General features: G+C 41.7%; 1 protein-coding gene across 4 annotated transcripts in view; it reads left to right on the top strand.

Annotated features, from left to right (window-relative positions):
• Nucleotides 1–21642, top strand: part of SDK1 (sidekick cell adhesion molecule 1) — a 412303-nt gene that overhangs the window by 306110 nt on the left and 84551 nt on the right. For all 4 annotated transcript variants that reach the window (XM_037385086.1, XM_037385085.1, XM_037385087.1 and 1 more), the window contains 5 exons: nucleotides 2155–2253; nucleotides 7124–7315; nucleotides 9133–9254; nucleotides 17604–17713; nucleotides 20106–20256. In XM_037385086.1, the coding sequence (XP_037240983.1) occupies nucleotides 2155–2253; nucleotides 7124–7315; nucleotides 9133–9254; nucleotides 17604–17713; nucleotides 20106–20256 (674 nt within the window). The remainder of the gene's footprint in view (nucleotides 1–2154; nucleotides 2254–7123; nucleotides 7316–9132; nucleotides 9255–17603; nucleotides 17714–20105; nucleotides 20257–21642) is intronic.

Below are 21642 nucleotides of genomic sequence, written 5' to 3'. Positions count from 1 at the left end.
TCACTGAGAGCATTTAACTACCAGAAAACTATGTGGACTAGTATGACCTCATACTTGTTTATTGGGGGTTAAAAGCAAAAGGTGTGGAGGAAAGAGAAACGTGCTTTACGTTCCTGTGTGTAGCATTAACTTTTTTGCCTGTTTTCCAAAGGAAATGAAGCTTTTGGCAATGATGGTTTGTAAATGTACTCACCTGTCTATCTTGGGTCCATCTGTCTCTCTCCCCCCATGACATTTGAACCCTGTGGCTAATTCCAGTGAGAACAGAAGAGTAAAGAAACCAAAGATATGAGAATCTTAAGATTTCACAAAAATTAACTGGCTGGGAAGAAGGAAGAGACCATTAATATTTCTGCTGAAGGAAAGGTTGCAAAAATGAGCTTTAAAGATTTTGCACAAAGTGGGAAAAAGGGCACAGTCAAGACATGGAAAGTATCTCAGGGAAGTGTTGGGATCATGTGCCATTTTAAACAGAAGAAAATTCCATCATGAAACGTAAAACAAGAAAAAGCCAGACTTTTATTTTGTAAAACATTTAAAACATTTCTTGGTGTATGCAACTGTATGTTGTAAGGGGCCTCAGCAGCAGAGATGAGCAGGATTTTTTCCCTTTTTTTTTTTTTTTCAATCCTTCAGAGTTGCTTTCTTCGGTTTTCATGGTGACTGAGAAGTTAAGTGCAGGATGGTATAATGCACCTTTGTGGAGAACTCATTGAATCTAAGTTGCTTCAGGATTTATGTGGTGGGAAAAAAGGTTCGAAAGGACTGTCATTCATGTTCTCAGGTGATAATTTTCTGTCTGTATAGCAAAGTTAGTCAATCCTTTAGGAAAAAAAATAGTGCAAACAGATCTGTTTGCTGATGAACTGTAGGTCAAATAAAGTCTGACATGCAGTCAGAAGCATTGTGCCCTGGCTTGGAGTAACCTGCACCTGGTTTTCATTATGATGTTAAAATTGGACTGTGACTGCAGGAGCTAATTGGAGTAAAGCTCTGCGAGTGTACGGTCTGCACTTCTGCAGACACGTGGTCCCAAACAGTCATCATTTCTGTGCTCTCGTTGGGTATTCCTGAGATCACTGCCGGATCAGCGTTCTCTCTGTAATGCTTTGACTACTAGATATTGCAGAATGGATTTGGAAATTTTCCTCACTAGGATTGCAGAATTGCAAATGTGGTTGTAGCTGACCTACTGGCAGGCTTTGGGGTTTTTTTATCATAGCTGGAGGGGAAGGAGAAACTGGACTACATTGAAGAGGAAACAAAATACGAAATTGCAAACGAGAAATTGCCAACTGATGTCAGTGGAGCTGGAGGATACTCGGGCAGGGATCCAATGACAGAAGCACAGTGAATATAAAGTGAACAAAACCTCCTTTTTCCAGTACATCGATTGAAGAAAGAACAGCAGTTGGATCAAAAATCAGTCAGGATGTCTTCCTTGAAGATCAAAATTGAGGGAGGATGGCATATTCTTGACAGTCATTCCATTTTATGTTCTTTCATTGCACACTAGGGAGCTGAAATTTTTAAGAGCGCTTGAGCTACATCATAAAAATCCTTTAAAAAGTTTCACACACTTGTATTCATTTTACAGAAGACAGTTGCCATTATGTTGGACGTTTTTAGAGTTGTTTCGAGAGACTCTATCCAAGCAGTGGGTCGGTGACTCTGTCCTTGCTCTGACCTTGCATAGGCAAAAGTTTCTTTCTAGCTGTGGGGGTGCTGGTGGTGGTGCTGCAGACCCAAGGCCAGGTAAGCACACACAGCAGCGCAGGTAAATGCTGCACGCTGTTGTTGAGGGAAAACAGCAACGCGATTGCTTCCAGGATTGCCAGCTTGATTGTTCTAATTAGGTTAGATCAAGAAGAGAGGCAGAGAACAAGTTGTGTGCGAGTCTCCTGCTGCCGCTCTCTTTAGTTCTCTGCACAGTTAGGGTGATGACTGGATAAAACAATTTATGTGATGCTAGCCAGAGTGCTTCTGAACACCTTGCGTTTTCCCCTCTCCCCTGCAGCTCTCACTGATGTTTCCAGCAGGCTTCCCTTGGCCCCAGCTCAGTGTTTTATTTCTTCAGCCCTCACCTTGCCACATGAATCAGATCAAAAGTAAGTGGGGTTCTCCTGTTAACAGATTTCCTTTTCTGATTGCCAGAGCCAGGAGCGGTGGGACACCTGAGCTTCACTGAGATTCTGGACACGTCTCTCAAGGTCAGCTGGCAAGAACCTGTAGAGAAAAATGGCATCCTTACAGGCAAGTATCAGCTGCTCTCTCTCTTTTTTTTTTTTTTTTTTTAGGAATGTGTGTGGGGTGGAATGTATCATTGCAGTGAAAAAATGTTTGTGTAATATTGCATTTAGGGAGTACTGGCTACTGTGAGCACTGGTTTCCTGGTACCTCTTTTGGGTAATTGAAATGTCAGTTAAGGCACCTTATAGAAAGTATGGGTCCAGGTACTGGCAGCTCATGGTTGTGGTCACTGAAAAGGCAGTCTGTATTAGAAATCAGCTCCCCATGGTGGTTCTGGTCTTATTAAATCTTCTGTGACCTCCACCTGTGTTACTAAATTTCTGAAACTTTGTGAGACAGTGTTTGGCCTTTGCCCCAAAGGTGGGGGGTTCCTACATGAAGTTTACAGCTGCAAAATCTGAATTGGCATTGCTAAGATTTGCAATCAAGACCGAGTCTGAAATCAGCATTATCTGTCATCTGTGATCAAATGATCTGGCTGTGGACCTTGTGACAGAATTTGCATGGCATTACTTTATTTTGTAGAAACTGTCACAAGGGTTCAGAATTGTCTTGCTTCTCTTTGATGAGCTTGCCATTTGACAAGCTGTTTATCTATTTACTGTACGCTAGTGTAGATACAACATCAGCAACCTCATTATTTTTCATAAAGGAAGCTCTAAATAGTTGAGTAAAACTCTAGTTCTTATCAACAGAGGCAATATTGTTTTCAGATGGGAAGCTATTGCAGCTGGACAGGATGGACATTCCATTTAACAAAGGCTTTCAAGGTTCTGAAGTACAAGAAAGCTCCCAAATTTTAAATTACTAGAGCTAGAAATCATAGCTGGGAAGGGAGAAGATCATTTCACACATATCAAAATATTTTGTTTTGGGAGCATTGACACTGATATGTTTAATTTTATTTTTTAGAAAAGTGTATTATAACTTGTAAAAACAAAATACATTTTAGGAGTTAAGAAACAATCAGGGCTTCTGGCCCCTGAACATTGAAATGTTATATCAGTCTAATTTCCTGAAACGTTTTAGCTTTGACAGGTCTAATTATTTTGATAGGACTTGCACTTGCCGGTGTTTCCTCTGTATGTCTGTAACGTGCACCATTTGTGCGTGTGTCTTCTGTGCTGCTCATAGTGTATGTGGAGCCCTTATGCAGGTTATCTTATGCCTTTATACCATGGTAACCTTCCTGGAATATGCATTGATTGAAGTAGTTTGAGAACAGAAACTAATGACTTCTGAAAGCAGTATTGATTCAGTGAAGATGTCCAAAGCCTTCAAGCCCAAGTGCTTAAATTTAGGTATCTAAATCCAGGGCTGGCTGGCTAAGTGAGATGGTGCAATACTCATCCTTGTTAAGCACAAGCTGGCAGCACTATACTTAGCGTGGCAGAATTGCTTTGCTAGAGACAAGCTGCTGCCTCCCAGATTGGGTTGAAACCTGGTGGAGCACAGTGATGGACAGTGTTATATTTGGGGCAAACTGTTTCAGAAAGAATTAACTCCAGAAGCTCTGTTGTTCAGAAAGAAATACCCATGTAAGAATGCCCAGCAAAGTTGATAAAGAAAAGTCTTTAAGGATGCAAATTGTGTTTGGGAGAGAATAGCAAAATCGTTCATGCCCCAAGTACCTCAGAGGTTTATAGAGGGCTGCTTGGAGATCTGAGTGCTTAGGGGAGGCAATTATTCATCATTTCTGCTCATTGATATCTTTACTGGGCCTTGTTGTTCCCAGCAGCAGAGCTCGGAGGAGGAAAGCGCGGAGGGTGGCGCCCGGCAGCCAGCCTGCTCTGGGAAATTGCCCATTACTCTTGCTGTAAATCTCAGGATCTTCCTCGTTCTCTCAGTAAACATTGATTTATGAGGACCTGGATGTAGACGGACAGTTTGTGATTGGGTGTACTGCTCTCTTGTAGAGAATTTACTTCCAATCAACAGAAAATTATTTCTGAAACTTCTCTGGCCATTCGGTTCCGTTAGGCAGTGGTTTGTGGGGAGGGCAGTGCCCAGGCATGCGGGAAGGCTCCGCGGACCTTTCCTGTGCTCCCCCTGAAGCCAGAGGGGACACACTCCCAGCCCAGGCTGGCCAGGCTCCCCCGTGACCGTTTCTGGCAGCCATCACATCTGTAAAACAGAGAGCGCGTTTTTACCAACCACATGTCCTAAAGTTCTGCCCATCTGTCACTCATTGTGGCTTTAGTGCTACTTGGGGGTATGGTGGATGCTGTTCCTTTCCTTCAGCGGTTCTTTTTTTCATCTGTTTTTGTTCTGCATGATTACATTCGGCTTTGTGTCTGCTCGGTATGTATGTATGTATGTTCATTTTTTAATATGACTAGAATTTAACTATCCATTCAGGACTGAAATATCCAACAGCAAACTCTGCCTCTTTGCCTTTGCTTCAATTTGCATGTGAGCTCAGGATATTTTTCCGGGTGAATATTTTTTCAGAAAATAGGTACACAGACTATGTGCCTAATGGGTGGGAAAGCTGGGTTTCAACCCTGTGGTTACAAAAGAGAAAATAGAAAATGTTCAAAGAATAATCACCAACATTTGATGTATATCCAAAGCTTATCTAGATGGGGGAGGAGATGCCTCAATCACTTAAGGTTGCCTAGTGTGTGGCAGATGAAACTTTTGGTTGTTTTTAAGTAACAAATGGATAGAGGGAACGTTAAAAGTCCAGTTCCTTCTTCTGGTTATTTATTTCTTCGAGCAACCCATCTTTTTTATTGTGAGGTGATGCCCCCTGATTCCCTTTGCAGGAGCCCACGCAGGGTTCGGAGCAGGTGCAGCCAGCCCATCCGCTGTCCTCAGGCAGGCAGGTGAGCTGCAGCACGGCCCTTGCCCAGCCTCTGCTCCATTCAAGGCTGCACGGGGACGTTCTGCCGGCTGGGGACACGGCTGCCGGTTCTGTGTCCTCTGTTGGGAAGTGGGGAGACCAACAGCTGTACCTTTCACAGACTTCTTCTCCTTCTTCTGCATTGCCCTGTCTGGAGCAAGCAGCACCGTGGCTTTTGAAAGAAAGGGGTGTTTGTGATAGTCGTTCTGTTTGGAGCTTTCACACCTTTTCACTGAGCATCTGATAGAGGGGACAGTCACCCTCCATCTCTCTGTTCGCCCTTTATTGATAAAGGCAATACAGTCCTGAAATTTTGTCAAAACCTTCATACAGATGATAATCTTGTCTGTGATACATAAAGTCTGATCACTGGTAAATGATGCCTTCCCAGAGCACATCAGAACGTCACGGTGTCTCTGAGAGATTGGTGAATTACTGACTTACTTAATTCCCATTCAGATACTCACTTGGAACTGGTTCCAGATGAACACTGAGGAGTTTTTCCCCTTCCCCTAGGTAGTTCATAGTCAGACAAGTGGTTGCAGTGTAGTGGAATTGTTGAAATATCCCCTCTCCTTATCACTGCCCCTTCACCTGAAATGTAATTAGCGACTATGTGAGCACCCTGAGCCCATTTTCATGCAAAACTGGGTTAATGTCAGCTAGTACCAGGGGAAGAGTAATATCTCACACCTCAAACTCTCACAGAAATATTTCTCACTGTGCTTTTAGTTCACGAGCTGGTTGCTTAACACCATAAGGTATTTTGCTGTGTCAATTTGTATACGTTAATCAGCTTATCTTGTTAAAAAAAAAAAAAAAGGAGGAAGAAACATCAAGCCCCCCAGCTGCTCTGAATTCCTCATCTTAGATGATGGGAACAGGAGCCCAGCAGGGATTTTCTCTAGCCAGCAGCTTGCCTTGTGCAGGGTTCACTCAGTGGGGTTCCTTTCTGTTAGTCCTTTTCACTCACTTCCATTTCAGAGGCATTCAAGAGCTATGTGTATTCCCCCCACCACTTCTCCCCCCCAAGTCAAGTCACAAAGAAAGCTGCAATCAAGCAAACTTTTCAGACTCGCTCTCTGGAGACTGGCACAGTGAGGTTCAAATGGGTTCAAACGAGAATAAAGTGGGACTGGGCAGGAGGAGGACAAGCGGATTCGGAGGTAAAATTGAGCAAATCAGACAGTAGAAAGTTTCAAAAGTTCTTGGAAGGCAAATGGCTATAAAAGTAATAAAAATGAAAACCTGGTTGTGATAGAGGAGTAACGTGGAGGTCAGGGTGAGTGCAGTTTTGGACAATGTGTTGGCCACACTATGGTTTTGAAAGAAAGGATAATGATTCACCCAGCTGAAGGATTTCTATGAGGAACAAGCAGTGGGGAGTAGAGGTTTTTCGGTTCCTAGAAGATTCGCACAATGTTCCTGCCTGATTGTTATTGTCAGGTTGGTGAGTATTTCTGCTGATGGTTACTTCAGCCTCGAAAGGGAGTAGCCTTACTAAGCACACACAGATTTTTAATTAGATATTCCAGCTGGTGAGAAGGTTTTACATTTTCCAGGTTTCTTCCTATTTGCTTCATCGAGTTCACAGAATGAAAGTCCACCCTTCTGCAACGTTCATTCCTTACAGAAACTATCCCTGGGTTTCCTAACCAAGCAAGCAGCGTATCGTCATAGAAAAAAGGGCGCATCAGCTGAGACTCCCATGTCCCCTAAGCTGTAACTTGATGGGCAGATGATACCCTGTGGGGTACCTACAGCAATTGCTTATTGGAAATAACAAAATTCAAAAAATACTTGGGTATTTTAGCTGGTGTTTACTTCAGTATTCTTTATTTTTCTGCATATAAAACATGGCCACAATGGAGTAGAATGAGAAACAAGTCATGCCACCACTGACCACAAGCAAATCATGCGGATGCAGGAATTTACCAGGCTCTGGGTTATTGTATAACTGTGCTTTAGAAGAAAAAATAGACTTCATCACTGCTATGGCCCCCTGACTTCTGTGTAATGGTTTTTCAGGGTACCAGATCTCCTGGGAGGTATATGGCAGGAATGAATCTCGCCTTGCCCGCACGCTACCCAACACGACGCTGGAGTACAAGATCACCGGGCTGTCGTCTCTCACCACCTACACCATCGAGGTGGCAGCTGTGACTGCAAAAGGCAGTGGCTGGGTCACGTCCTCCACCATCTCTTCTGGTGTACCCCCAGGTTGGTGAAACTGCATTGAAACAAATTAATATGGGCTGATTCTTCATGTATCTGTGTTCTGAAGATCACAAATTACTTTGGTTCAGTAATAATAAAAATGGTTTTATTTATAAAACATCTGAATTCTTTACTGCATAATACAAATTTATTTTTTAGAACAGATTAAAACATCAACATCAGCACACTTGCAATTTGAGATTACCGGAAAGTTGAGGCTGTTTAATACAAATACAAAAAAACTTGTAGGGATGGCAGAAGGAATGGACAAAGTAATAAAGTGGATACAATACAGAAATTCTTGACATTTACAAAGTAACATAAGAATGGAGCCTGAATCAGTTCAGAAAGGATTGCTTAGGGGAAAAACAGAGTTTGGGTGATGCTGAAAGGGAAAGGTTTTTCCATTTTTATGTAGTATAGCTTATGTCACCTAAGAGAGGACAAGTATAATGAAACTAAAACCTTATTTCTATGATCTGAGGGTTGTGGCCTGAGAAACATTTGGGAGGAGAGAGTCCTGTACTGCCTTGTCTGAGTTGCCATTTGGGCACTTGTAAATTTAACCTTGTTGCATTTCGGTTTTCAAATTCTGTGCTCTCCCTCATCCACTAGAGAAAGCAAACTAAAAAGCCAATTCATACCTCAGACAAACTGTTTCAGTTAATTTATAACTTACATAAGCAGAATTTTCCAAAGTGGAGCAGTTAGTGTACATCACTGAGGGTAATCCAGTTTTTCCGTTTTCTGGTATTTTTGAACTTTTCTGTATGTCTTGAAGTATGTTTGCCTTTCTTTTCCCTAATCATAGGTAACTGTGACAAGCTGTAGACTGGATCAATGCCATGCTCCCTGTTGTTAGCCAGATAACAGCATTATCCGCCTTGGTCAGGGTTAGTTTATCGATCGTAGCTCCCACAAATGTGAACTAAGAATCAAGAAATACTGTGCATTCATGCATACTTGAAATATATGCCAAAAAGCTGCCCTTTTTTTGTCTGTTGCATTTGGACATAGTACAACATTATGAATGATTACTGATTATAACAGTAATTTCCATTACTTATGAATGCAGGTACTATTGGGAATTTATTCTAAACAATCTATATTTAATCTCTTTCCTGGGCTTGCTTTTGTTGATAATACAGATAATATTAAAAATGTAAATGCTGCTGTAAGCTTGACTGATGTGAGGCAAAGATCTGATTGGAACTGCGGATTTTTCCTCATAGAAGGTCACCCTCTTTATTTGCAAGAATTTTTTAAAGAAATTATCTACTTTATTCAGGCATCAGAAATGCCCTCTAAACCCCATCTATTACAGGTCAATACAAGAATCACACAATCTTCCCCATACACTACCCAAACTTTTGAGTCTTTTTCTGTTGTTAATACATTAAACTTGTATTCACTCTAAGAAGTAAATGCAAATTATTGACATTTCATTCTGGAGAAAGAGAAGTACTGTGGGATTAGGTGACCTGGCAAGTGACTGGCAGATGTGGAGCTGGGAAGTACCTTCCCCGCTGAGCCATCATGCTTTGTCAGTTGAGCAGCTTCTCTAAAACAGTAGCTGTAATTCTGTAGATGGGCGCTTTCTTTTCTCGTTCAATCTATAAAAATGTGGTGCATTCTCAGAGCAGCAGAAATAGTAACGCTGTATGTAATGCTCTGCCAAAAAGAAAAAAAAAACAACCAACAGCTATTTTCCTTATTATAATTGTTAGCAAGGTATTTTATATGCTGCAACACTGAATGTCAATCTGTGTTACCAGGCCAAAGACAAAGAGCGTTTCCACCTCCCATTTCTATTTCTTCAGAACTTCCAGGTGCTCCATCCAACCTGGTGATTTCCAACATCAGCCCTCGCTCTGCCACGCTTCAGTTCCGCCCAGGGTACGATGGCAAAACCTCCATCTCCAAGTGGATAGTCGAAGGCCAGGTACGTCCCTCACAAATTAGCTCTTTATGAAGTTTCTGAAGGCTTAAAAATGGTCTAGACAGTGAGTTGTTGTTTAGATTACAGTTTTTGTTTACTTTTGGATCAAAGCTCTTCAGTAAATGTCCTGGTGGTAGCTGTGCAGGGGTTCCTGGAAAGGTTGGGAATGCAAGGGAGCTCGAGAGGCTTAGCTGAGAAATGTCTGTGCAGGAGCCAGTGAGAAAAGGGTCATGTGAATGCTGTAGCTTCTGTTCAAAGGAACAACAACAAAAAAATGTAGATATTTTATATATATGTGTATATATATATGTATACAAAGGTGAGAATGCTTATCCTTTAAATAATTTATGTGGGTTTTTGTAAAGCAGCTTTGCTTACGTTCAGAAGAACACCAAATGCATCATCAGCAACACATACAGCAAAACTTAAGTCCATCCATTTATTTAAAAAAGAATTTGAAACCTGTGTTTAGGTTCTGTTAGGTGTATTTTCAAACCAGGTGCAAACCTGGAATTATCTTAGTCAGAAGTATAGGAAGAATTGCACTGAACAGTAAAGATACCATTATTCATGAGTCTGAGTGTGTTTTTCTCTTATAATGGATTGTGCTGAGTTTTTCTATCCAGGCCTCTAGATGTGAATAGGATGAATTCTCTTCTTCATCAGATTTAAACAATATCCCTCTTTCTGCTGTCATTATGCCTTGGAAGAGTTATATATTCCTCATTTGTTCTTCTGACAGATGAGATTTGCTTCTTCCTTTCCACCCACAGAGCTTTATAAATAATATAATCTGTTTTTAAGACCAAATGTTGGACTTCTTAAATCACCGTCACCACTTGGACGTGTTGATACAATCACTTCACTTGGTAATGAGATCGCTGTGAACGAGTTGGTACATTTTGTACCATTTACATACACACTATTGCATATCATGGAATTAAACACTCCACGCCCATAATATGGTGGCTTGGCACATTCTGAGAAGCATTTTTGTGGTGGAGCACCACTTTGATATTGCTAGAGATCAGTTAATTCTGTGAGTTGCAGAACGCCACCAAAGTGAAGTAAATGTGAATGCTTTAAAACAGCGATAGTAATTACCACGATGTTCATCTGCATCCTTGAAGAGCCCTGGGTACAAATAGTGGTTAGAGGGTTCTTGGCATGCAGGAAGGGAAGAGAGGAACTTTCTTGTTCACAGACCCTCATCAACATCTCATGCATTGCTAGGAAAGTCAAGGGGTTAGTGGTTCTGATAGAACCTGGATCCAGGAATAAGAGATCTTCATTTGGGGCAGGAGCACAGCCAAAGTCTTTGCGGAGTCTGGGCAGTTCTTTTCACCACAGCTACCCTGCAAGTTCCTTCTGCACCGTACCTCACTGTTTAGCTTTGGCATAACAAGAAAAGTTGTTCAAAGTGGGTTTAGTTAAAAAAAAAAAAAAATCCTGCTCACATGATTAACAAAAATCTTTTTGTGTATGCAGAGAAATTAGTGACTCCTTAAGGATGAAGTAAATCCTGTTTCCAGGTAACAGCTGCATGTAATCCTATGTTCACAGCCCCTTTCTGCCAACACTCTACTCAAATTCTTTCTTAAAGTGGGATTTTGCAGCACCTTCAGTCAATCCAAACCACAGTTCTTGTTGTCCTGCTCTCATTCCTTCTTTTCATCCCCATCACTCTTACCAAGACTTCCTTACTCCTGCCTTCTGCGTGCACTGATTCTGGTGTGATCATACCTGGAGCTGCTACAAGACTTGGTCCAGCCGAGAACAAATGAGTTTCAGGCAGATTGACTCTGTGCAGGCCACGTGTGATCAGAAGAGCACCGTTGCAAGGACAGGGGATGGAGACATGGCAGTGGGAGCAGAGATGAAAGGGGGAATGCTTCTGTCCTGACTTGGACCTAAGTTGCCTTGGACCTGCCCTCTGGACTGCACAGGTTTCCCTGCCTACCTTTCAAAGGCACACAAGCCTTCACAAAACAGATGCCAGTGACACCCCAGCATTCACTTGTGCCTTCCACATACTCTGTTCCAAGCGGTGACGTCTGTGCTGGGATGTAGGCTGCTGTTGCAATGTGTATTTTGGCATGGACAACCATCTTTGTTCCTTAGGACTAGGTTAGCTTGAAGGGCAGCAGTTATACCCAACCTACAGTGGTATTTTCTAAACAGAAACGTATGGAGGATTTTTTCTTTCAGGATCTTTCATTCACTGGCCCATGTACAGCCTTTAATAGCACTGTCAAGTGTTTCATGCCTTATCATTAAATTAAAAACCACTTAAGGTGTGGGCTTGCATAATGTGATTTTAAAACAGGTGGTGTTGCTGAGCGATAGGATCACATTTAAACCCTTAATTTGTATGTTCTAGTGTACTTTGCAATTAATCAGTTAAATTAGAGAATAAAGATTCTCTCTGAGCAGGTATGGGGACTACATCTCTACCCATTTGCACATTTTTTGACCATTAGCCTTCCTGAAAGTTTGCAACAAGGTGCAGAGTAGCAGAAAACAGCCAATAGCTTGGGAAAAAAAAAACATGTTGTAGTTAGTACAAGATCTCGTACAGCACGATCTGTCCTGGGAGGAGGAGAATCAAGCTGATCTCCTACACAGCTCTGTTCTCTTTGCACTGTACTTCTGCTGCTGGTGTCTTCATGGCAAAGTGTGACCAACAACTACTGGCTGCTGTCGTGTACTTCATCTGCGTCCCCCCCTGTACAGCTGGGTGGTGGCTTTGCATTGGACATCCCTTGTGTATTACATCATCTCTTCCATCTCTACTGGGAATATCCCCTTTACTCTCCGTGTCTGAGTCCTTACAGACAAACTTCAGCTCTTCTCTATTCCCACCCAAACAGCCTGCCGCCAGCAGGTTTGCCACCTTGGTTTCTCTGTGTGGTAGAAAGCTTCCTTCATAAGGGCAGGTCTAGAAAATCTTCCAAGTCTTCCATTTTGGCTGGGTGCCATTTTTTGAAGTCTGATACTTCATGAACAATTTAGGTGCAAAACACAGCTGGGAATTCCAGTTGACGTGAAATTTTGTACATCTGGCCTTGGCTTCTGCTTTTTGTGCTGGGGTTTAAGTTCATGGGAGCCACTGTGGAACTAATTCTCAATTATGTCAACGAACATGAGAGGGGAATCAGGTCTTTAAGATTGTAGTGTTGGTAGGTACTGAAATATCAAGCATCAAAAATCCTATTTCTGTGTTTCTAGTGAAGCTACATTCTGTACTTCTGAAGGGATTTCTTAAAAATCACCAGACTCTTTGTTTTTCTTCTTTACATTGGACTCAGAGGAGTGGAGGAAACTGGATTTCCAAATGGATAACTACAAAAATGTACCAATGCTATTTAAAAAATATTTCTAACATTGTTTTTGCATTACATACAGTATAATTTAAAGAGAAGAGGGTCTAATGTGATATAAAGGTTCTGCTGACACTTGGTCAGAGGGACCAGCAGTAACTGCCTTGTGGCACTGACACTCACAGGTAACGTGCTCATCCCCAAAAATGTCAGTAAATCCTTCCAACCGTCCTGTACTCTCAGATGCAGTTAGAGTATAGATTATAAACATTTTTTCTGGCAATTGGCAACCAAGAATGATCGTGAATTCCTGTTGTTGTTCACGTGGTTCCACGTTTGCACTCTATCTGCTGCAATCCAGTTTCAGCATATTTTTCTCAGACTGGATTTTTCCTGGGGTTTTGTCAGGCAAAGGACATAGGTGATATCATCAGGACAGAGCCTTGGCGGCTGCTGGGCTAATTAGAAAAGCTGGGCTACCTTCTGCCAATTTTGATGTGGTTTTGTGGTGCTTAGTGGTGGTGTTGAGGCAAGAGAAGACCTGTGGAATGAATGGCTTAAGGCCACTGGTGAAGAGCTATCGCGAGTCATGGAGCCATGAGTGTATGGGCTAATAAAGAAAGTGGTTTGGCTTGAAGTCTTTCTGCCATTTTGAAAGAGATTTTGTATGAATATCATGGTGAGCAGTAGGAGAGTTTTAAAGTAGTAAAACCCTTTAAGTAGTACCACTGCGTTCACTTGTAAAGCTGTGAGTTGGGAAAGTAAGTCTGTAACTTTTAACCATGAATTTATCAGGTTTCGTGGGTTAAGTCAGTGACCCAGATAGGATTCATCCGTTGTATGAGGTGATTCTCTTGTTGTCATTTTTACTTCAGAGCTGGTAAATAAAGTGTCTGAAACTCTGACAATTTTATGCCTTTGCCAATCTTTAAATCAGAAATGGCTGAATCGATTTAAGGATTTTGTAAGAAAAAAAATTGCACCCATGCTGACATCCTGTGAACCGAATTTCTCCCAAAGTGATTTCAAATGTGTGAGTTATGGACCTCTATAATGAAAAGTCTGACATATCTTGAACTATAGCAGAACACAGGGTACCTCTATAATGTACAGAAACATTGTGTTTTCCTTTCCTGCAGTTAGTACTTCATAACCGTTCAAAATTTGGGAAGCATTACTGTCTTATAGAAAATACCCCAGCAAATTATTTTTTCATTCCAAATTTTAATTATTTTTTGTTTCATTTAAGTCAAAATCCTGCAACTTTGCTCATAATAGTGCATTCAATCAGGAAACGTTAAGTCACTTTATAAAATATGTAACATTTTCCTTTTTAGAAATGGAGAAACCAAATGCATAGAGAAGTAAAGGGTTCTGACATCACTTCCAGTGTTGTTTAATACTGTCTCATTGCTGTAATAAATGAATGTGCCCTTTTATTGAATGTAGTGCCTTGGGAACTGCTGAGAGATGGGGATGAATATGTGCTGATTTGTGATGGCTGATGGTATTGAGAGTTACGTGAAGTGTCTTGGTGGACATAGGTGTGTTTATTGTGGCAGTACTGAGGTCCCCTGTGGATGGTGGCCCTGTTGCGTGGAGAACTGCTGAGATGCAGAGAGCCTTTCTTAAGGTTTTTTTCGGCTGACCGTAACAGAAAAGCAGTTGGTGTTCTTATCTGCCTCCTAAAACAATGTGTGCATGACTGTGTGTGCATCTGTCAACAAACATGATCCTTTTCTGATGTTTGCATGTGCTGTTATCCAAAACACAGTGGCAAAAGAGAAGCCTCGACGTTAACTTCATTTTATGCAGAGCAGCTCATAGTGGACTCTCTTTGCCCCTCAAAGGACTCTTTGATCCTTACCACTGCCCATAGTTCTTCTTGCCCCGTGGGAATCTCTTTGTACTCTGATTCTTGAAACTGATACGATTCCTCTGATCTGACATCAGAGTGTTTCAACAAAAATAATTTCCTTTTCCTTCAAGAGCCTGGAACTTGGTAATCTACTATAGATCTTGCAGAAGTTGAAAATATAGAAATCCATCACTGAAGGTTCTCTTCCAAGACTCCTTTCTGATATTGTTGCTAAATAAATGAAACTTGTTTTGGGTGACATTGACCTAGAATTGCTTGGCCACGCAAGTCAGACAGAGGTCATGCAGAAGTCACCGGGCTGGTCACCAAGCTACCCTACAGCCATCCGCCTTTCAATCCTCTTGGATTGGGAAATCTCCTCACACAAGAAACACACTCTTAAAATATATTACTGTTTTCAGTAGAAGAGCTAACCATTTGAGTGAGTTTCTCAAATGCTGGCACCAGATACTGAGAACATTACAAGGTGTTATTCTAACTAAAGCAAGTTCCCTGATACATTTTTCTTAAAACCTTTTGCTGAATCACAGAACTATGCCTGTGGTTGATTTTTTTTTTTTTTTCCTGCCTCCCTGTCACTACCTTTCAGCAAAAAAACGTCTTAAAAGCAGTGAATTGGGACTGGCTGGGCTCCTGCTTTTCCCAGGGTCCCCCACCTCCCAGTACAGGTAGTGGCCGCCTGTTTACCAGCTGGCTCCTGAGCTTGGGAACCATCAAGATGCCTGGCTTGGTTGGCATCTGCTATTTGCTCGTAGGCTGCACCCATCATTCCTACCAGGGAAAGCATTCATAACCAGAAAGCTGCCTCCTGTGGTGGCTTTCAAGGGGCTTGCCATAGTCCTGGGCACACAGAAGCTTTTGCTTCTTCTCAATCAGAAAAGATCCTTAATATTTCCACCTTTGCAGCCAGCTGGTAAATGCCTAGCTGCAAAACAGGTGGGGGGGGTTGCAGTCCTCTCAAGCTTGAGTCAATGTCAATTGTTCACAGCTCTGTGGGCCTCTGGGTCTGAACCATGTGGTCCTTAATGTGTATTAATGACCTGCCTGCTGCTGCAGAACAAATGAAACCTGTGGTTGGTTTTGGAGGGGTTTTTTTGCTATGCAAGAAATATTTTAAAAAGCTCTTACTGTTGTTAGAATACAAAAAGATGACTAACTCGCTACTGGAGATTATTTGCAGCTTCCAAAGCACCATGGATTTTGCTATACAATTACTGCAGCACTTTGAAGTGATGCTGTTAAGAGCCAGGAGTTTTGCAAAAATAAGCATTTACTATAGACTTTCTACAGTATTAATCAAAAACCCTTTTAAAAAGTGTTCTCGATTTCCTTGACTGAAATCAACCATCTCTTCCTTTCTTTGTTTGTGTAGGTTTTTTGGTTTGGGTTTGGTTTTTTTTTTTTAATTTTCCTGATCATCTCTCTGTTCTCTGGGTTCAGTTTAGGGCTGCTCTGTTTTACCACGCAGACCTGCCTCAACTTGCTTCCTTTATGCTTTTGCATCCATGGACTTTGCTAAAATTTATGAAGCTCAGTTGGGACCGGGGATTTTAAAAGGCCCGTAATCTTCACTGACATCTATTTTAAATGTTGTTTGATGTGTGGCAGTGTCCTTGATAACCAAAAAGGCTGAAAGGCCCATCAAGACCTGTGCAACCATGTCCCTCTGAAAGCCAGCCCTCTGCTGGGAAGCTCACGGAGGCTTCTTTTCACCAGTGCAATGCAGGACTTATTTCTTTGGCCTAAATTGCCGTGTGTCATTTCTTCATGCACAAACATAAATATGCAGCACATCAAATCCTGGGTGAGCAAAGAACTAAAACATCTATAAATAAATCAGGCTGCTTCTCCTGAAGGGGAAAAAAAAATAATGAGTGAATGAAACCTAATTTTCTCTTTGAAGCACTTGGGGTGTGCTGGATACTTTGGGCTGGGTTGCCTATCAAGCGCTTTGGCAGTGTCTGTGGCCATAACTTGTCCACGGAACTTGTAAGGGATCTGTTTAAAAAAGATTAAAGCAAATAGCTCTTTACACAGCGTGTTGTGAGCTTCTGGAATTTGTTGCCACAGCAGTCTGTAGGAGTAGATAGTGTCTGTAAGTTAAAAAAAGGATTAGGCATCTTTGTGGATATGAAGTCTGTAGACAGACACGAAAGGGCATAGCTGCCCCTGTACCCCCCAGTATCCTTCAGCCCGCGGTTGTGGGCGCCGGGGTAGGCCGAGGGAGCTGCACTACATGTCCTAGGGCTGAAACATGGGGGTAATCGTGCACAGTGTTCAGGAATCACATCATGGAGTCGTGTTCAAGATCTCCTGTGTCTCAACGCTTGTGAAGCCCAGCCACACGCCACCCCTTTTCTGTCTCCTTCTCCGCATGCCTGCCATGCTTACACACACCACCCGGGCTGCTGGCACGGCGTCTGCGGGGCCCGGGTCACATACTGGCCTGGCTGTCATGCCCTGTTGGCTTCCTTTTAGGCCCTGATTCATCTTCATTTTATCTCCAGAAAGCTGTATGGAAAGTAATGCTCTCTGTTCTCATCACCATTTTGTCCCTTCTAAGACTGCTGTAGCTGAGGGATGGCGTTGAGTAACATGTTGTAATTAATTAAGACAAAGGATTGCACATGGAAAAGTCTGGTCTAAAGTGCAGACCAGCAGATGAGGTTAAAACGTTTTTGTTCTTTGACTTTGTTCTTGTTTCTCTGTCTTCATTTCTGTGGCATTTTGCCTCCATTGAGACTTACTTAGTATGCATCAGCTCCCGTGAGTTATTATCAAGGCTATTTTTCATTTTCTTATATTACTTCTTGATACTTTTGTATTGTGGCAGCGAGATTGAACAGGGTATTAGCGCTCTCATGGTGTTTTTCTGGAAGAGATCTTATCAGAGGATCCTGATGAAGTCCCAACAGGTACAAGGAAACTTGGCTAACTTGGCTGTGTTGTTGCTTTACAAATAACTAGTGCCTTGTCATATAAAAATTAATATTAAGTGGATAATATATGTTCAGAAGCATTTGTCTTTCCACTGCTATGGTGACATACATTGTGAAAGAGGTTATATGTATAAAATTATTTGAGATAGATACATATATATATATATATATATATAGTCTGTATTGTATTCCTTCTTACCTTTCCCATGAACAGGTTGGTGTCCTGGGTGATGAAGAAGAGTGGGTGAATCTTCATGAGGTGGAGAATGAACCTGATGCTCAGATGCTGGAAGTACCAAACCTTACTCCTTACACTCATTACAGGTAAGAACAGCAGGTAATTAGCTGCAGCATGGAAAAAAATTAGTAAATAGCAGCATGCAACAGCTTTCCTAATCAGAAACAGCTGGCTGTGGCTTATAATCTGAACAAAAGGGAAAAGGTTTTCTGTTTTCATCGTTTATACTTAAAATTGCTTGTCTTATATTTTAAATTGTGATTTACATACAATACGATTTGTAAGGTGAAAAAGGAAACCCAAGTGCACAGTGAAATGCTGTTACGAGAAACTGATATCCTCTGACTTCCCTCATCTAAAGGGTGCACCAGTGTAACATCAGTCAGTGACAAATCAATTGTAGTTAAACTGTTGCAAACGTGTAATTACATATTTACATCAGTTTAAGCATTGTTTTATTGACTTAGCTTAATTTGGTAACATCAGTGAGATGAAACCTTTGTTTATAAGAATTTACAAAGTTAAGCTTAATAGATATATGCAATGCTCGAACTGATTGAAGTGAATCTACGTGATGGGTGCACCCCAGTTAAACGAGATTGATTTTTTTGAATCAATTCAAGTGATGCGTTGCTTTAGTATAGACAAGATTTGAGAATTTGAGGTACTCAATCCTAATGAAAAATACTTTCATGCAGTAGCTTGCTAATGTAAAGCCTGGTTGCAACGAGATATAGCGGCAAGTGTTAAATCAGCTTACCAGAACCTTCTCCATTCTGCGCTGGCTAAAGGGCGTATTAGCCAGCCCATGTGCTGCTGTGAGCCAGTAGCAGGAGCAACAGAGTAAAGCTTGTATAATTTACAGCTAACTCAGTGCTGGTACACTAATTTTCTTCCTTTAGTCAGAAGCCTAGGAACATAGTGAATTTCTCACAAACTCTCCTCTGAAGTGTTTTACACCTTATCCTCTAGAGCTAAACATTTTACTAAAGGCTCTTTGAAAATTTTGAGCTTGGGCAGAGGTTTAGGAAAATTATCTTCAGCTAGAGAAGATTTTGCTGCCCTCATAAAGGCGGATCCTTCAAGCTGAACAAGCAGAGGTGAATAGTAAAGTGCAGGTCAAACCAGAGTTCAGTGTTCAACGTCCATGCAAAATAGCAAAGACTTGCACACCGAGCAGGGGTATGGAGAAATGTCTTTGGGATAAAAAATCCTGAGGAAGACTATGAGGAATTTGGGGTGGTTGGTTTTTTTTTTCCGTTGTTAAACTTTTTGGTTTATTTTACATCCCGCATCTCTCTTGCATCCATTGAATTCTGGAGTGATCCCAGTTATACAGGAATCTTTACACTTCCAGCCCTCCTCTGATTTTTCCATCCTAAGCAGCCCCTTGAATTTTGCCTGGTCTTTTTCTCTCATGCATGCACAGACACGAGCTTTTTTGGTTTTATTTCAGTATTAAGCAATTGTATATTATTTTTTTGAAACTTAGAAAGTTGTTGTCGAATGGTTTTGTTGTCTTCTGGTCAGCTTTAGTCATTGCCCACCAAGGAAATACATTGCCAGAGCTAATTATCAGACCGCATATTTATCGGCCAGCTTCTTCTCTATATTTTGTGCCACTGTCTGAGAGTGAAATCAAGGACAGCATTTGTTTAATGTGTTTCCTTTAATGCATTTTCTAGGGAGATCAGAGCAGATAAACAAATGCAACTATATTGGCTAGCTCACCCTTTTCCCAAGCTCAGTCATTAGGTCCAAAAATTGTTTAGTATGAACAGGTCATGTATTTATGTGCCAGTGCTGGATACCGCTAATTGCTTGTGACGGGTGAGAGTATCTGAAATGTACAGCACGTCTTAATTATTTTGTGCTTCCTGGAAAAAAGATTTCTCTAAATCTTTTGTGACCCAATAGGGATTTCTTTTGTAGAAGAGATGGTTTCAAGCAGACAGGGTATTTTTTAAAGACGTATAGCCATATTAAATAACTTAATCTTTCTTGTGCAGGAAGGCTGAAAATGCAGCACGGGGATAAATCAGCTTCTTTCAACCAGTAATTGAGGGGAAATGTTATCACTAGTATATTTTTTATATTGACAAGGAATGAGAATATCCAAAGTTTGATATTTTAATACCTTTCTGAATGTATTGTACAAGCGTTGGAAGAGAAAATCACTTACTGCTAGCATAAGCTCATCAGACCTGCTATAATTAACATAAATTTCTCACACAAATACCTCAGTTTCTAATAGACCCTAAGCTAATCTCATTTTCATTTTTTTAATACCTGAGAGGATCTGAAAGCAGTTACCATAAAGCATTCAGCAGTGAATACCAAGGGGACCTGCATGCAACGACCTTTGTAGAACATTTAGAAAGACCTAATTTGTATTTTTCCATCTTTTTCCTATTCTGGAAAGAGAGGTGCTATTCGCTGAGCTGGTAGAGCATGCACTGCATCTTTCCTTTGCTCCAGGTTCCGGATGCAGCAGGTGAACGTGGTGGGTCCCAGCCCGCTCAGCCAGCCCTCCCGAGTCATCCAGACGCTGCAGGCGCCACCAGATGTTGCCCCTGGGAGCGTCACCGTGCGCACGGCCAGCGAGACCAGCCTGTGGCTGCGATGGGTGGTGAGCTCCGAGCAGGGCTGGGGGTGCAGGGCAGCTGGGTACCAGTGCTTGGGGTGCAGCTACTGGCCCAGGGGGTCAGGCCAGTGCTCCAGAGTGCCTTGTCCTTGCGTTCAGCATAAGGAGTAACAGCAAAATTATTTCCTTTTTCAGAATAGGTGGAAATCTGAGACTTACTTAAGTGCCTTATTAATCACCTAAATTGCTTACTGCCACTATATCTGCTGCTTCATCAGAGGAATATACGCCTGTGTATAAAACCTTGGCTTTTGAGACTCTCTAGTACCACAGTCTGGGTCAACACGTGGGACAAGAATATAATACTCAAGCCAGTTTGCAGTTTCCTAGGGCTCAGTTGTTTGCTTTGTACAAAACCATTCCCAGAAGGTGCGCGCTGGCCATTGGCAATCATCCTGCAGGTACTGAACAGCTGTGATTCAAGGGCAGCAAAGTTTGCACATTACACTCCTGCAGGAACATTATATTTGTGAAAGGATGTGGAGTTATGTGATAAAACGTAGAAAGAAATGATTAATTGTGAAGATGCAGTGATTGCTGACATTGTTGTGCCCTGTTGACTGTCTCAGTTGCCTGCAGAGTTGCCTCACTGGGATTTACTTGGCAATTAACCTGCTCCAGGATGGTTTTTCTTCTCTCCTGTTAGGCAGAATTTTCCACTGGGGTTACTGTGGTGTGAAGTTGATGAAGCACAGCTTTTCTTTTGCCCAAATGTTGGCTTTTCTGTGCATAAAATCATTATGTCTGGAGGTCAAAATCAGGCTAGAAACCAGAAGGGTTTTTCTCCCTTCAGAAAGGTATAATTCCATTTCCTCAATGGGACACTGCACTTAATTCAGAACCTTGAAAGACCAAACATCCAACTTGAAGGTGTCACCTCACTACTCATTGAAAAGCAAAGCCACTGCAGTTCGTTTGATAGGACCCACATAACTCACTCCTGGCTTTACCACATGAATAACATGCCCACATCATTAAACCTTTGGTACTAAATCCAGACATATATATATCCCATCAAAATTGCCTCAAGGTTGTTTTAAGAGACTTTAAAACATTCTTAAGATTGTGCTTCCTTGCTGTGCTACCTGGAAAACTGGTTTTCATGAGTCAAAGTGTGCAGGGTTCAGGAGGAGCAAGAGCCACAGCTAAAAATGACCTGATACACCTTATGGTTATGCTTAATGACATCAGTATTTGAAATGATTTAATCTTTTTTTCAAGACCTGTGTCTCCCTGGGAGCAGGGAATTCCTTCCTACAGAATAAGGGTCACATTTCTAGCCCTGCTTGCCTGTGGAATACAGTCTTCTAAGCTGTGAAATGCTCATGTGGATCAAGCTTTGCCAGTGATTCAGAACTGAATCTCACCCAT

Source organism: Falco rusticolus, chromosome 4, assembly GCF_015220075.1.
Source record: "Falco rusticolus isolate bFalRus1 chromosome 4, bFalRus1.pri, whole genome shotgun sequence".
Lineage (NCBI taxonomy): Eukaryota > Metazoa > Chordata > Aves > Falconiformes > Falconidae > Falco > Falco rusticolus.
The sequence above is the reverse complement of the archived record's forward strand: the minus strand, read 5'-3'. Positions and strand labels throughout refer to the sequence as shown.